This window comes from Ischnura elegans, chromosome 2 (genome assembly GCF_921293095.1).
Source record: "Ischnura elegans chromosome 2, ioIscEleg1.1, whole genome shotgun sequence".
Taxonomy (NCBI): domain Eukaryota; kingdom Metazoa; phylum Arthropoda; class Insecta; order Odonata; family Coenagrionidae; genus Ischnura; species Ischnura elegans.
This window is the reverse complement of record NC_060247.1, coordinates 105,424,387-105,440,583: the sequence shown is the minus strand read 5'-3', so window position 1 is coordinate 105,440,583 and position 16,197 is coordinate 105,424,387. Positions and strand designations below refer to the sequence as shown.

Sequence of the window (16,197 nt, the reverse complement as noted above, 5' to 3'; positions counted from 1 at the left end):
GCGGGGGGGTATATACAGTTCAAATGGGTGATGGGAGCAGACTCAAAACGATGCGAGTGCGCACGTGCATATTTTTGGTGAGTGACTCGCAGGTAGTGTAGTGGTGTAGCCGCCACGTACACTACCTGCGCCCAGGATCCTAGTCCGTCTACAGAGTCATCTGTATGGCCGTTTTCTACACTACTTCCTCATAGGGTGTAAGGAAAGGAGAATGAATTTCGCCTACCGTCACTTGTAAAGGCGTGTTTAGAATAATTATTTTCATGCATGCTAATATTATTTCTGGTCATGCAATTTTAAGGGCAGAATATGCCAGTGATATGTTTTGCTTGCTATGTATTCTATTACGACGAAATATGATGCTCATGGATTAGTATTAACATAATGTAATTAAATCATCCTATATCTGCTCTAATGCACACCCTAGATAAATTACCACCAGCCGCCACTGCCGGTAGATGTGATGTTGGTACACATTTCCACTCCCCAGTTTGTTTGAAACCTCTTCCCAAATACAAGGCCTTGCCTTTAGAAGAGCTTACTCTCTCCTTTTCATTTTGCCACTACTTCTTAACATTTTATTCTCCCTTATCTTTCCCCTCGACTTTTAGTTTCTTGGCTCTCCTCACTTCACCTCACTGGTGAAAACCATTGAAGAAGCTGGTGCAGTGGTATGAAGTGAATGGAAATTATGTAGAAAAGTGAAGGAAGTTTCTGGCTGATTAAAAGTGCCAATAAAATGTGTTTCATATGAGTATATTTTTATCTGTGACCAAACGGCCCTTGCTTTATGAATGTGCCTCTTATTACATCATTGTAGTAAATTTCTTAGTCCAGGAATGAAAGGATATGACGTTAACTTTAGGCATATTAACAAGCACATTCTCTCCTATCCTCCCATTTAACTCTCAGTTCTGCTGTTGTTTATCAATGAGTATCTCTGGTGGCCACAATTCCTGTTATCTCATCCAAATGTGAGTATGAATATTTTTTTCCTGTTTTATTTTTGTTAGTCATGAATATCCTTATCAAAATTTTGTTTTTAGGTCTTTTAAAGGCAGGCAATTACATTTTGAAAATCAATGTTATTGCTGTCTATAAAATTTTTACTTTTGTAGAGAATTTGAAATTATTGATATTTTAATGCTTGTTTATGTATCTATTCTGGTAATGAAAGCATTTTCACATTATTATGGGGTGCTTTAATTTTTTATTATCCTTTGATTTCGTGCATTTGGGAAGTGATCTCAGATTTTGATGCTTGAGAAACTGAAAAGCTTTTGCATGCCTTTCCTCGAAAGACTTGAATGGTGATTCTTCACCTCCCAGTTCTGGTATAGCATGAGCAATAGTGATTAATTTTACTCTTTAAATCATTTAAATGACAATTGTGACTATTTTTTCTGTCCTAGAACTCCCACATGAAATACATGCAGTCATTAGTGCAATGAGAGAAAATGTATTGTGTAACTTCCTGTCTATATGTAAGCACTGCATACTTTTTAACCCTAGGTATGATTAGTACAATTACTTCACAAATGACTCTGATTAGTCAAATGATGACTTCAGTAAAGCACGAATAAATCTATAACCTGTGCATGATAAATGATAGTGTGATTTAGGCTGAAGCATGGCTTAATTTTGCTTTCTTCATTCTCTATCATAATTTTTCTTCAGCCTATTGCATGGTGCGAGCATCTTTCAATGTTTTCAGTTCAAAGTTCAATCGTTTGTACTTTTTGATTGACGTATGTCATGTATATGGACAAAGCTAGAGGGGTCTGGGTAGAAAGGGGGGGCACCTGAAAAATTTTCAGCTTGAAAAACGAAAATTTTCAGTGTTATACAAAATTTCATCAGAATTTCAGGTTAAAGTTAACTGTCTGAAATGTAAATAGAAAAACAATCATAAGGAGTACTCCTTGAAGTGGAGGTATCACCAGAAACCTTAGCAGTGGTTGGTAGCTCCCCAAGCCATATTCTTTGGCTCTTCCTGTAGCCGTGTAGGGATTTAATTCTTATATGTATTATTTAACTCTTATATGTGATATCTGCACTCAGATAGTCAATTTGAATAATATTGGGCATTCTGATACCATTCATGGCAATGCTCCCGATAAGATGTCTTATTGGGGCAAGAGGAGTATATTACATACTTCAAAAGAAACTGAGATTTTATGAAGAGATTGAAATATTCTTCTCTTCTTCAGGTCAGAAGAGTGGCGAATGTAAGAAAGTAAAACTTTAAACTACCCAACAGTATTTGAAAGCTTTGCTGGTTTAAAATTTCACATACTGTGAATTAGGGTAAATGGTAATTATTGGAAATTAACTTGGATGTTATGGAAGCATAAGTAAGTGAATATCATTTGAAAAAGAATATTTTGCTGCAATCTGAGATGAGAGCTTGTGTATTGTTCTTTTGTAAATCTGTTTTAACTGTGTCATATAAGGAGCAGAAATAAATAGGAATGATAAAATAACATATTTTAATTTTACTGAATATAGAAAGAATGTTTTGTGAGAGGTTAATTTTCATTCAATTTGTTCAAAAATGTGCTAAAGAAAACACTGTTATAGTACTGTAGTGATAAAAGATTTTGTTTTTGTTTGTCAAAGCTGTGTGCTGATCATCTATTGTTCTATCATACATCAATTGGATTAGGTCTATCAATTCCTTAGCCTCTCTACCTTCCAGCAGTTGATCTCCTGATTGACTAAATGGTTTATAGCCCTCCATCCTGTAGGGTCACGTATTACCAGTTGAGATAGATGTTAGTAGTTGTGGTTTCAGGTAATGGGAATGGGGCTGAGAGAGGGTTATGGGTGGAGTTAGATGGACCAAAGAGAGCTTGGGTTGACAAGGGAATTATTGTGTATTTATGTTAATTTTTATACTTAGAAACTGTAGAATTTACCTGAAGGATTTGTGCTTTAAAAATTAAAACTGTCTGTATAATATATTTATCTGCATTTTATGTAATATGTAGTAGGCCCTTTAGGGTCCCAAAACCCCTCTAGTCTCCACCCCTCACAATAGCCTGTGGATAGTGAATTTCTCAATATTTATAATTCGGCCCCATAAATGACATGATATACTTGAACTTCATTCCATGCATGGGCGTACCCAGCGAGGAGCAGGAGGGGGCAGCTGCCCCCCTCCCCCTAGAAGCAAAAATCGCAAATGTCTTTAAGGGAAATAATAATATTTTTTCAAGCAAATAATTTTAAAAATTAATAAAGAGCTGTTACAGTTTCCTTAAAATGTTGATTTCATTCACCTTTTCCATGCTTAAATCTTACCTAAAACTTGAACAACCATGGCTTGCCCCCCTATAGTTTTGATCCGGGGTACGTCCTTGATTCCATGGATTGTAAATTGTGAGTGTTGGTCAAATGGTGGCAACCAGGATCCACTATCTAAAGTCTCTAGAGTGCCATCCAGTCTCGAATGACTGAAAATTGCACTCCTATGGTTGAGAAGAGAAAAACAACTATTTAAAGTCTGTTAGGTCTGCATGTAAATGGGAGGTGGAAGACAGATTGATTTTGCAGTAAAAGAGAAGAACGTGCCAGTTAAATTTAAATCTACTTAAAACAGAATGAAATGGAGGTAAGGCATTCAAGAGTTAAGCCCAAAAATTAGGGGGAGGGGTAGTTAATGTAAAGTGTACATTTCAATCGGTATTTATTTAGAGGGAAACTCCCACACATTCCGTAGATTGTATGGGCCATACCACGTATGGTATTGTGCAAATTATATTAGTAGATAACCGAATAAGTGAAGCCTTTCCTATGAAAACAAATGTTATATCATACATTGACAAATATGAGTGATGTGCAAATGCAAATATATAATTTAATGTACCAATGCCAAAAATAAAAGAGATAAGGCTCTATATTTTCTCTTCATTCCTGCAATTTGGCTGATTACAAGGAGCATTTTTTGGCATTCATTTTCACACACAGACATTAACTTGAACATGTTAATGAGTTGTGTAGCTCGGCCTTTATTAACAAGGAAGTATTTAGTGAGGGGAGGAAGTAAGGGGTTCTTCAAAATCTCTTGGAGGCGCAATTATACTCCCTGAATTGGCCATATGTGAATCACCTCCTCTCACTATCTTTCTTGTGAACAACCCTCCTCCTGTACAATACTAATTGCAATGACCGTCTCATAATATCACCATCACTGGTCAACAATCCTAAGATTGGTTTGACACAGCTATCCACTCAATTCTGTTATCAGCTTATTTTCTCATATGTTCATATTTCTTCTCTTTCACATCCTTCTTTATCTGTTCCTTGGATATTGCTTGAGGTCTTCCTTTTCCGTTCTTCACATCCAATTGCCCCTCGAAGATTGTCTTCATCAGGCCATCATATCTCAAAATGTGGCTTAAAAGTTTGTTCCGTCTTCTTGGTAAGTTTTTCATGAGGCTTCTCTTCTCTCCTGCTCTTCTTTGGACTTCCTCATTTCTATCTCGGTTAATCCATTTCATCCTCGTCATTCTTATGTAGTGCCACGTTTCAAAGGCCTCTACCCTTGCTTTCTCCGCTGCTGTCATTGTCCATGCCTCACTTCCGTATAGAAGCATACTCAAAATGTAGGTTCTTACAAATTGTTTCTTTACTTCCATGTTTAAGTTTCTTGCTGTAAGCTGGTTTTTCTTTTGGTGGAATGCTCTCTTCGCTTCGGCTATCCTGTTAATAATTTCTTTCTTGCTTCTCCCATCACTGGCGGACACACATGGGGGGCACAGGGCCACCCGCTGCCTTCGTTGCTGAACCAAAATTGTTGCTTTTATAGGTAGCTCAAAATACCTTTTTCACCCCCCCTTCCCTTACCCCCATTGAGTGATTTCTGTATCCACTACTGTCTCCCTTTGATATAGTTATCCTGCTTCCCAAATAAATATCTTCTTAATCTCGAATGCCTAAGGTTTTGATGCTACCTCTAAAAAAAATACAAACGTGTCCTTGGACAAAAATAATTTACCAATTCATTTCAAATTGAACCTACCCCCATGTCCCCCCTGAACTCTTAGTTCCACTGACTTACTTCCAGAACTTGATGGCTCGTGGGCATAAAAGAAGTGGAAGAATATAGGATAAAGGTAGCAATATAGACTATGCTGAATTAAGAATAGTTGAGAAAATAAACCAAGAAAATTGTCTTGACAGGAAAAGCAGGGAAAGGATTGGCCATGGGAAAAGTAAGGAATAATGAGATACTACATTACTAGAAAGAGTGCAAGTATCTTTTTAAAACGTAATTGCTTCATATTATTCTTGTCTTGGCGCCAACAGAATTTATCTGACAGCACTAATCTGAAGAAAACTCCCGCTTGCATCGATCCGGCGAATGCGAAGACAATTCGCGCGGACGCTGTAAATAAATGTGAAATTAATACTTCGCAAATTTTTGTCAACTATTGAGTGGTGCATCGTCTACTTGATCTCCTCCCACCTTAATCACGTACTTGCAAGCAAAACCCCATAGCTAAAAAATTAGATTAGCAGAAGTACGCTTTGGTTCTCACCTTAAACTTACCTTAGTTTACTTTTTTCGAATGTGTTAAGCGCAATTTTGCTTTGTTTTATGATTGGTTAATTACCAATGTCAGCTGATATATAACATCGCCATGCGCGATTCAATCGTTCATGAGTCAAGCGGCTCGTCACACCCGTCTATTGACGGTCTTTATGTAAATTAATATTATTGTGCCATAGTATCATGTTTTGAGAGATATCCTATCGGAAAAACTTCAACTTTCACCTCCATGTGCTTTGCGCTTCATAAATCAGGCAACGGAAATCGTCGCGTCACCTGCGAGGCGGTGTGTAGACATTTATCGATTGGACGCAAAAGTCTGCATACAGCTACTATCTCAACGCTTTACTTGCAAGACGATGGTTTTCATTATCAATGTATTGTTTATTGCTGGCTTCTTCGTGGATTGAATCACCGCAAATGTAAGTCATTGAATGCTGTCAGTGACATCACTAGTTATTGTTTATATTTTCAATGCAGCAATTCTGCGCGACCTTGACATTGCAATGTTGCCGTACGGTAGGTCAAGCTGGTGGCGCATCTTCTTTATATCCGTGCTTGTAGTCTTTCGGTAATACCCCGGAATAGTTAATTAATGTAGCAAAAAACTCAATTTTGATGAGTTGTTCGTATTTTGTTCATTGCCTGCTGTTTATGCGAGTGTCACGGGAATTCTTGCTTGTAGGTTCTTCTTCCTGCCGATTCCGTTTCTAATTTCCATTCTCATTTCGACTTGACAGTATGTTTTGTTTTCACGACGCATTGGGAAAATTTAAGGAAGGATGGTATTGATAATAACATTAAATACACTATTACGCACCGCATTGGTTTTGTTTATTAGGCTCACTCAACAACTACATGGAGGACATTTTGTAATGGTCACATCAAGTTGTTTACAATTGATACATCTACTATTTTGATCAACGTAGGAGGTTTAGTATCACTCAACCAACTCAAAAATACAAAGTTTTATGATTTAAACTCAACAATAGCCTAATACGCAGTTGATAATTAAGCGTACAACTTAAATTACGCGAATTATAAATAAATCAAAGTCTATCACATGCGACGACATGGCAACATAATTGACTAGGGAGAACATACAAAGCTAGAGAAATGGGTTAATCAACAGGTTTCAGAGTAACAAATCGGGAAATAATGAATACGATTACAATAGTACTTGCTGCAAAGCAGGCGACAAAAATGTACCATGTATCTTCATCGAACACATCGGTAAATGCTGGTACCTGATTGTAAAGGGTATCTATTATTTTCATGTTATACTGACTCTTCTGCATGATGATATAATCTTCCAACAATAACGCCGACGAAGGTAGCAAGTGGGGTATGCAACACTATAAATCGCGTCTATCTTCGCTTTCTTGACCCTGCTTTCTCGGACTTAGTTTGGACAGTAGACTTTTCTTCGACTGGAGCAAGGGGAGTGATATGCTTGTTGTACAACTGCAGAATTTCTAATGTTGTGAGATTTTCACTTTTGAACTTCACAGTTTCACCGTTACCTAGAAAGTGAATTAAAGAGATTAACGTTATGAGACCCCGGCTAGAACCTGCTTATAACATGATTGAGAGGCAATAATTACCAAGTGCAAAAGATACGATGGGTTCCTCTCTTGTACACTGTATGGCTGTCTTTAGCCGGCAATTGGGGTTGGTTTGGAGAACTTTAGGTGAAGCAATGTAGAACAGAAAATCCCTGAAAAAGGCAACTTTTGGTAGTAACAGTACCGCACGGCAAACTCATACAGTATTTCGTTAATAGTATGAAATATGGAAATGAACAAGATAATCACAAATACTTAATTTTTAGCTATCTGGCGAAATTTCTGTAGTTAACGGTCCCAAATAGTGCATTACATAAAACTTAACATTTTTATCTATTTCTATGGGAAATGAAGAAAATGGCTACGGCGAAACCAAAACCTACTGTAGAGGTTCCCAATAACAGAAGAGGGACCATTTCCATGCTTGGGAAAACTTACGGGTGCGGACAATGCAATGGTAAGTAAAATGTGTGTATTGAGTGGCTGAGGGGGCTCGATGTATGCAGAAGTTCAATAAAACAAATGAATGTCTTCATCAAACTGTCGAATTCTTCTTGTTTCTTACCTAATCGATGCTGCGTTGTGATGAAAGGGATCAAATGCGACTGATATTTGTTTTACTGGCTTTAGGTTGACATTTTTGAGTTGCTTTGTTATGGCACTGACAAGTCCTGCAGACCTGCTTAGAGTTCCAGAAAAGGGTACGGACATCGCTGCAATGTAGTGTGGCAGGGTGGACAACCTAACGTGTTCTGAAAAATCATTAGAATCAGTTGTACATTACAGATCACAAATGAAAGCGTTATAATTTTTCGAAATTAAGAGCCAAAATAGAGTTTCAATAACAAATAATCCCGATATGTATTTTACCAACTGGAATCACAGTTTTCTTCGACAAACGAGCCGCCAATCACATGACCTGTAACAAAACTAGTATCTGACGTCACGTGACATGACGCCATGTTAGGGGAATCTTGAAGAGATTTTCTAGTTATTTTGTTCGGGGCAGTTATATATTAATTTTTTATATAGTTTGAATTGAGGGAGGAAATTATTTACATTAATGTATCCAGTCGGTCAGCGTGAGTATTATTTTTGAATTCCTATTTTCTCCTTAATCCAAATCGTCGAACTAGATCCTGCATCCTCATTGTATTTTGTTGCACTGTTTGGAATTAAACTTACTAGGCTATCCCGTAATTATATTGACAGGTGAATAGTGCTTTAATATTTGAGAACTGTAGATATTTTATTTTACTCACTCCTTTCATTTACACGTCTCTGATATGACTGCAAATAATATGTATGTATGATGTGCTGCAACCAATGGTCCAACTGACGTTGGTGTTTTATTGGTATTGCAAATCACCATGCCTTAGTTAATTGTTATAAAGAGTAGTTAAAGGCTATATAAGTATGAGTTTTGAACCGTCTTGATGTTTAATGGCTGTTGCAACATGATTACGGCACCAATGTTTATGTACGTGTCTTACTTTTCTGTAAGGTTCCATATTAATTGGTATGGGTATTTTATGCACAGCAAGGCGTGCTGTAATCTATGTATATATTCATAATTTGAGGTATTATCTCATTATATCATTTAGTGAACTGTAACGCTTCTTTGCCTTTGAAAAGGCATAGTGTTGCGTTGGTTGTGGAGTAATGATACGTGCCTTTTGGATATCGTATTTGGTTAAGTGTTAGCCACTTTTATTATAATTTTTCTGTGACTCGTTTTAAGTTTTGTCTTTTCATTTTCCTTACTTTAACCTGCTTATCCTTAATCCCCTTGCTCGGCGTGGGTGTTCTCCTTTTTTGGGGGGTTTGGTGATTTGGGAAACCATTTGACACCTTGTGCACCTTGTAACTGGTTATTTCCTGGCCAACCTGACTGCCTGCAACCCGTGACCTACCCTGGCTTTGCTTGCTGCATTTGTACCTTGTGCTTCTCTTCACCTGCAGAGGTTCCACCATGGTCTGTTGCTGGACAGACATGTGCACCTCGTCCATCCTCCCCTGCTATGGGTATGCCTTCCAAATTATTTTCTGACAGCTGTCTTGCCTGCCATACCGTATTTGCCGAATGGTTAATACTCTTTAAACTTTTTCAATGTGATATTTCCGTACAGTGACATTTTAGAACCTACCTTATGCCTGTATGTCCCAATGCCTGTGTTATCAGATGTAAGGTTATCTCAGCCCTTTAATTAATTGGTGGGAGTTTTGTTGTTTCTTTTTTATGATCAGCGCCGGAAAGTCCCACCCATCCTAGAATATATGCTAATGCGGTTATGGTCATATTTTCATGGACCCTTGATGTTACTATTTAAATGTTAACCAATTATTTCGTTGTGTAATTTATTATGCAATATTATCGGAGTGTAGTCCTTTACTTAAATCAGTCACTTAACTTTAATCTGTCACATTGTCTGACAATTATTTCCTTTTGTGCAATTTATTATGCAATATTATCGGAGTCTAGTTCTTTACTTAAATCGGTCACATTGACATTGATGAGGCACGTGACTCAAGAATTGGAGGTATTTATTTCCTTTTTCAAACTACATTATAAACATTGGCGCTGACATGTATCTCCAGATTCACTAGTAGCTTTTGATGGTTTTTTTATTGCTAAAAAACCTGTGTTCCTTTTTATTTGTTGTCCTACCCAAAAAGCGGAATTCAGCACTATTGTTAGGGGTTTCCATCCCACCAATTCTGGGGCATGGGGCAATGGGGCATTCTCCCCCAAAAGCAACAATCTGGCCCCCTTAACCAGTATGTGGTATGCATTTCTAATATTACCAATGTTAATTTATTTTGTATCCCCACCTTCAATTTTCTATGGCACACCTTGCATCCCCTCTGTGGGCAGCCAGCTGGCTTTTAGTTAACAAAATGCTTTGTATTATTTCCACATTTACTCAAAAAATCCCTAATTTGAGTACTCTTGTTTTATCCTTGATGAGGTCAGCTTTCAAACTTCTGTTCATATTAGAAATAAAATGAAATTGAGCAGTTCAGTGAAGGAGCTTGTTATTTGCGAATCATTATTAGTGGTGATATACCCCCAAGAAGTCCTGGTTCACATTGATAACTCATTGAAATAAAATATTTAAAAATTAAGTCATAAGTTGCGAATCTGCGATTGTGGATTAAGTGCATATTATAAAATAAGAATTTTAGAAATAGCATCAATGGAGGTTTCTTTATTTTATGACTGAATTGTTCCACCACATCTCTTCTAAGTACTGTGCATGTGTGGAATACAAAAACATGTCCATAGTACTTGCAGCTTCAGTGATGAATACAAGTTTCAAAAGCTTTCAAACTTTCCTCATTCTGGTAGTATTATCATAAAATGGCATCACATTCTAATATAAAGTAAACGCATAACAAAAAATAAATGTTTTCCTCCAATGGTCATCTGATCTGATAGCATTGATTGTGAGTGATTTCCTTACTGCTCACTAATAATTCTGTTTAGGTATCAACCTGTCAATTAATAATGCTTTTTATGATGATGTATCAGGTATAATAGCTCTCAAGCGAGTCCGTTTTCATGATTTGTAGTTTTAGATTAACTTCTCCGGTAGTCTTTTTAGTAATACTGTCGGTACCTCTGTGCTTTTGGCTTTCTGCAATCAGCAATCTGGCTTGGGGGCTCGATTCAAATCACAAAAATATTGCTATCTTATGCGTATTGCTCACAGTAAGTCTGGTAATTATTTTTGCCAGAAATTTAATATTCCCATTTGTTCTGTTTCAATTACATTTCTCTACAGAGTTTGACAATTGTGCCATCATCAGGGCTTAGTTAAAGTAGGTAGTTAGTAACAATAACCACCAAGGTAGCCCAAGCCTTGAATAGCCTTGTATGTTCTACATTTGGGGACTGAAACACATCACTAGCCAAAAATCTATTTGCTAGCATATACTTCAGTGCATTTGTTTTTCTGGACGACACAAGGTACATCTATAATTATTTAAGGAGATGAGTGGAAAAAAACTACTGCGGGGAAGTTTGACTAGGTTGCCTCAGAAGCAGTAAAGGCAGGATTTGTGCAAGTAATTGTGATAGTCTTGTGTAAGGCAATTTTACACGGGACACTTTAAATGCTCAGGTTAGAACTGCATTTCTTTCTCCATATGGCGTGGAATTACACGAATGCACGAACAAAATTAGAATAGGGGCTATTTTGCTGTCTCACGTCCACACATTCTTGCATGCATGCTTGCAGTTTGCCACTTGATATGACAGTTTCGACTACGCCTTCGTACACACTTCAGATTGTGTAAGTACGTGTCCTTTGTAAGATTAAGCCTTTAAAGGATTCATGCTGGAATTAAGCTGTTTACAGAAGTATTTTAATTCTATGGAAACACTTTGGGCACCTACTTGGTTCGACTTATTTCTCTTTTAAATGTCCTAAGGAAAAAAGCTGCCTTTCATAAATAATTTCATGGCGTCTCTGCATTTACACTTCTATGATGGATTTCTTTCCAATGTAAAAATTGTGTGCAAACATGCAAATTGTCAATGCATAGCATCCAATATCCACATGATGTTATAATTTACCTTAAACTGTCAGGCTGCATTTTTACCCTCTGATTTCTGGCTTTATTTCCATTTACCACAGCATCGTTGTCCTTGTCCTTTTTCCATTGTGTGTTCCTATCCCTTTCTTTCCTTACCTCTGAATTTATTTGAATGTTTACGCTTTAGGCAACGTATGAATGAATGAAGTAGTATACAGTGTGCCCTCGTTTAACGTCGTCCCGTTTAACATTGTTTCACGATAACGTTGTCCAATAATTGAAACCCTTTATCATTTAACGTCGTTATTGCTTCGCGATAACGTTGTTCAAATTATGCGCGAAGAAAAAAAATGAATGGCGAATAGGACGCAAGCGCATCTGATGTATAGTAAATATTACTATATTAATGCGATTGATAATTTTCATTTGACAGAAAAGGTTGGTGTGGGTAGCATAAGTTAAATATGCATTTTAAGCGAATAATTACCACCTCGTTTACCCATTATCCTTTTATTTTTCTGATTCCAACCGAAAAATATGTCCACGAAAAGGAGTGGCTATCCTGGTGGTTCTTCAGACGTGAAGAAAAAATGGCGATATTAGAACAAAAACTTGATACTATTATAAGAATTGAAGAAGGTGTAACTGCTGGAGAGATCAGTTGAGTTTTAGGTTTTCAGGTCGAGTTTTTACAATTAAAATTTCTTCTGTTACTGAAAATATCGATGTTTTGCCATTATAATACTTTCTCAATTTAGTTTGTATATTTCATTTTATAATGCCTTATTCCCAATCTTTTATCGTTGCGCTGTGCATGAATCGTAATCATGCTGAAGTGAATTATTGGTGTCACAGTGGCGCTGGTGTGAGGTATGCCAAAAAGGTTATCCCTCCCTCCGATCTCTAAAATTCCTTCTAATGTATACCTTTGGCCTGGTTCAGGTGTCTCCCTATTGGTCACGAAGTCTGCTTAAAAGTTACGGCTCTGATAATTGGCCTCCTTGGATTCTCGCCAGGGAAATTCTGGATTCTTTACAAAGAAATGGATTGTTAGGAACCAATTTAAATTTTTTACATTGTTTCTTATGGGAAACACTGCATCGTTGAACGTTGTTTTGCTTAACGTTGAGGTTTTCAGGAATGAATCTACAACGTTAAACGAGGACTCACTGTATATAATTAATTATATTCATAGTCTGAAATTTTAGACTGCCTCGAGTACTCATTGAGAGCTTTCTAGTGGTGACTATGTCAATGTACTCGTATTCCCGTATGCTGTCACAGCATATCCTTCACATGTTATTAAAAAAAGACCTATGGGATTCGGATTATATTTTGTGCAATATTGTTGCTGAAGGTTTAAATGTCGTACACGAATTAAATAGCACTCAAACGGAAAATACACAACTAGTAAGAGGCACTCTTATTTATTAATTCAATTGACAGCTGTTTGGTGATGTCTTGTTAACTTAAAAAAATTCTCTAATGAAGGCTGAACTACAGATTTTTTCTTCTCTTGGTAAAGGAGCCGGTAGCAAGCCGTTTCTCTCTCAAATTAGTCGCCTTGATTAAAATCAACGCTGCCCTCGAGGTGTCAATTTGGAATGTACGAAAGTGTGAATTATATGAAAGTCGAGGACCGCCTGTACTCCTCCCCCAGATTCTTTTCTGCTTATTCACTCATTTTCAGTTGATCTTTTAAAGTTCTCAGTTGCTTATGCGGAAGGGCCATGTTATTAAGACAAATTAAATAAAAATAAAACCAATAAAAATGAAACCAACTTCGCTAAACTCACCCTGAAAACACTTATAGGCTTGAAGTCAATCCACACTGGAAAGGGAAGAACCACTTGTATGAGGTGAAGTTAGGAACTGACGCAATCATGCACACAGAACCGATTGCCAAGGGTGAAGCATCAACGGTAAATCATAGAAATTTCCTTCCTCATATGAAATTTTTTCCTTTCTGTAAGAGCATAAAATTATGGTTTCGCTAGTAGTGGGCCCTGGTCGCTTCCATAGCGGCGAGGGTTTTCCCGTCCCGTTTTTTCATCCCTATCCGTACCCCGGAGGCGCAGTTGGGCTCCTATCGTGGCGGCGCTTCCATCCTTTTTCCTTCCACTCCCCTCCCTGGGTGCGCGGGTGTATCAGTTAAGGTACTGGGTCCCGCCCCCAGTGTGTTGTAACCCTCAGAGCACCCATTGGGTCCTGACTCCCTGCCAAGGATGAAGCATGACTATATGATTGCACTGCTAAATTTTTAGTTCCAAAGAGAAGACAACTTACCCACTCATTTCTTACTAGCATAGCACCAGATAAGCAGATGAATTTGAATGGCTAATAGGGAGTAACAAAATATCCTGAGAAGTTGTCACTTTTTGCTTTAAATGATACATTGTAAATTTCTTGTCGTACGTGACGTGGGAAAATACGTCTGGACTGTTATCTGCAAACAATTGATAAGGAACAACGATACTACTTAGGGGAATGATGGATGCGGCAAAAAATTACATAGTCTATATGGAACTTATTTGGAACAGTGGGCAATAAACGTGGTAAACAAAAATTAATTAAGGGCTGTAATTGATGTGATTGCTTTTACATACTTAGTCATTTCTCATTACTGGTAACGATGATATGTGTTTGGTAATGGTAATGTACTAAAATATGGACAAGTTAATGTATCATGTACCCAGGCCTTTATAAGTCAATGGGTGGTCATGATGTTTTGAAGAAGATGCTGGCTGTTTGGATTACTTATGTTATAAAAATTGTGACATAGTTGTGCAGGTGAGCAGTAATGGCGATAACTGATACAGTGATATGTTTATAAAGCAAAATGAAATGTTAGTATTAGAAATGGACGGATCCAGGATTATTTGTGGAACTGGATCTGGTTTGGATCCTTGATTTTCGGAGCTGGATCTTTGGATATTTTCGGATCCTAATGCATTTTCAAATTCCTGCTATAAAGCGAAGTAATTATTCAAGTTTCATCTGGACACACCATTAAAGGAATGCTTTTTCGATTGACATACACATTTTTATATTTTTACTGATAAAAAATAATTTTTATTAGCTTTCAATTTATTTTTTCAAAATGATAAAACCCTTACACACTCAGTATCTTAACAGTTACGCTTGCGTTTGGAAATTAAATTAGTTTTCAATCTACATATAAACCATTGACTGAATCTTAATATTTCTCACATAAGTTTCCCCCAAATTTTGTCACTTTCTCATCACATACTGACTTGTGTTTCACCCACAAATGCCTCAGTTGCGGTGAGGTGTATTTTGCACTTCCTCGCAATGGTTTCTCGTCACAATGCACGCATATGGTTCTCTTTAAGTCGATGAAAATGTTTCTACACAATGAAAGACATTTTTATTGGTATATCATTAATTAAAATTGTAACTGTGCAATCTGCGACACAATTAACAATGTTTAGAACAACATTAGCATCACGTGCAACGAGTTGTTAGAACAGAGTGAGATGACCGCTCAGCGAGAGGATGGGGTGGGCACAAGGAGGTTAAGTGGGCTCCAGAAGCGTGTAAAGGATAGGTGGAGGAGATGGAGTTCGCTCCCCTGTCTTTCAAGCAATGAGGCTAAAGATTAGGGAGTCGCGGACGGACATGTCAGATCATGCTATTTTGTGATGTCGTTGCCTTCGAAGCGAAGCCGGGTGACCTATGTGATGTACACAGTATCTTCTTGTTTGATGGTACTGATACCACGCCTTTTCCTTTGAAAATTGTGCTGTTTGGTCTGAGTTGAATATTGTTATAGTCATGTTGTAACTAAAAAACTTTGTTTCAATCAATTTGATCTTAAAAAACGCAAAAATATGAGAAATCTGGTCTCATTCTTTTTTGAATCTCGTGCACGTCATCCAATTGCCGAAAACTATCGAGACATCTTTGGGTCCAGTAAGTCACTCACCTAGCATTAGTTCTCCAGAAACGGAGAATTGAAGCAGGTAAGAAGAATAAGGTCAGTGGGTGAGATGGGGTAGAGATGAAACACGCTTCCATTGTTCTTGTATAACTTGATATTTTCCTTCAAAGATAATGATTTATGGACTGTGTGGTCTCAGAAAAGAAAAAAAAATATCAGTGGCATGGGGTTATGGTGGGCTGAGGGTGTTTTTTTTTTTTTGTTAATCTGCAACGTAGTCATGTTTCACTCGGTTGTTATCCCATGGTGTTGAGATTCTCCCAATAACTGTTCAATCTCTTAGGAGTCAGACTATGTGCCTGTCGTATTTTGCAGTAAAAATTTCTGCGGCTAAAATTCTGTTGCATAACCCCTATGAGAACTTTTAAGCGAAATAGTTCATGAGTAGGGCAAGCATTGCTATGCAACGGTGCATGCGAAGGTAGGATCGTTACTCTTTCCACTCCCTCGTATGGGACGCTGCATTAACTGATGCATAAATTTAAAATTTCGGATCCAGATATGATGCCTTCAGCGAATTTGGATGCAAGTAAACCATCATGGTGAGAAGAAATTTAATTACCTAAAGACATCATAAT

The 16,197-nt window shown here is 37.5% G+C and overlaps 3 protein-coding genes across 5 annotated transcripts in view; 1 reads left to right on the top strand and 2 right to left on the bottom strand.

The window, feature by feature from the left end:
* Window positions 1-5,655: 5,655 nt before the first annotated feature.
* LOC124154300 (protein argonaute-2) overlaps window positions 5,656-16,197 on the top strand; it is a 37,539-nt gene continuing 26,997 nt past the window's right edge. Inside the window, exons 1-2 of one of the 3 annotated variants that reach the window (XM_046527935.1) lie at window positions 5,656-5,976; window positions 7,474-7,576. In XM_046527935.1, the coding sequence (XP_046383891.1) occupies window positions 7,477-7,576 (100 nt within the window). In that variant the 5' untranslated portion in view covers window positions 5,656-5,976; window positions 7,474-7,476. Of the gene's footprint in view, window positions 5,977-7,473; window positions 7,577-8,077; window positions 8,202-9,081; window positions 9,145-16,197 lie in introns of those variants that run through there. The other 2 variants (XM_046527936.1, XM_046527937.1) reach the window with 2 other exon arrangements.
* Window positions 6,367-6,852, bottom strand: LOC124154304. The gene has a single exon (XM_046527941.1). It carries the CDS (start codon window positions 6,850-6,852, stop codon window positions 6,676-6,678), a length of 177 nt encoding a protein of 58 aa, XP_046383897.1. The 3' UTR covers window positions 6,367-6,675.
* On the bottom strand, window positions 6,367-8,061 carry LOC124154303 (39S ribosomal protein L53, mitochondrial). The gene is made up of 4 exons (XM_046527940.1): window positions 7,990-8,061; window positions 7,685-7,871; window positions 7,159-7,271; window positions 6,367-7,077 (listed from the first exon to the last, which is right to left on the bottom strand). Exons 2-4 carry the CDS (start codon window positions 7,828-7,830, stop codon window positions 6,923-6,925), a joined length of 414 nt encoding a protein of 137 aa, XP_046383896.1. The 5' UTR covers window positions 7,831-7,871; window positions 7,990-8,061; the 3' UTR covers window positions 6,367-6,922.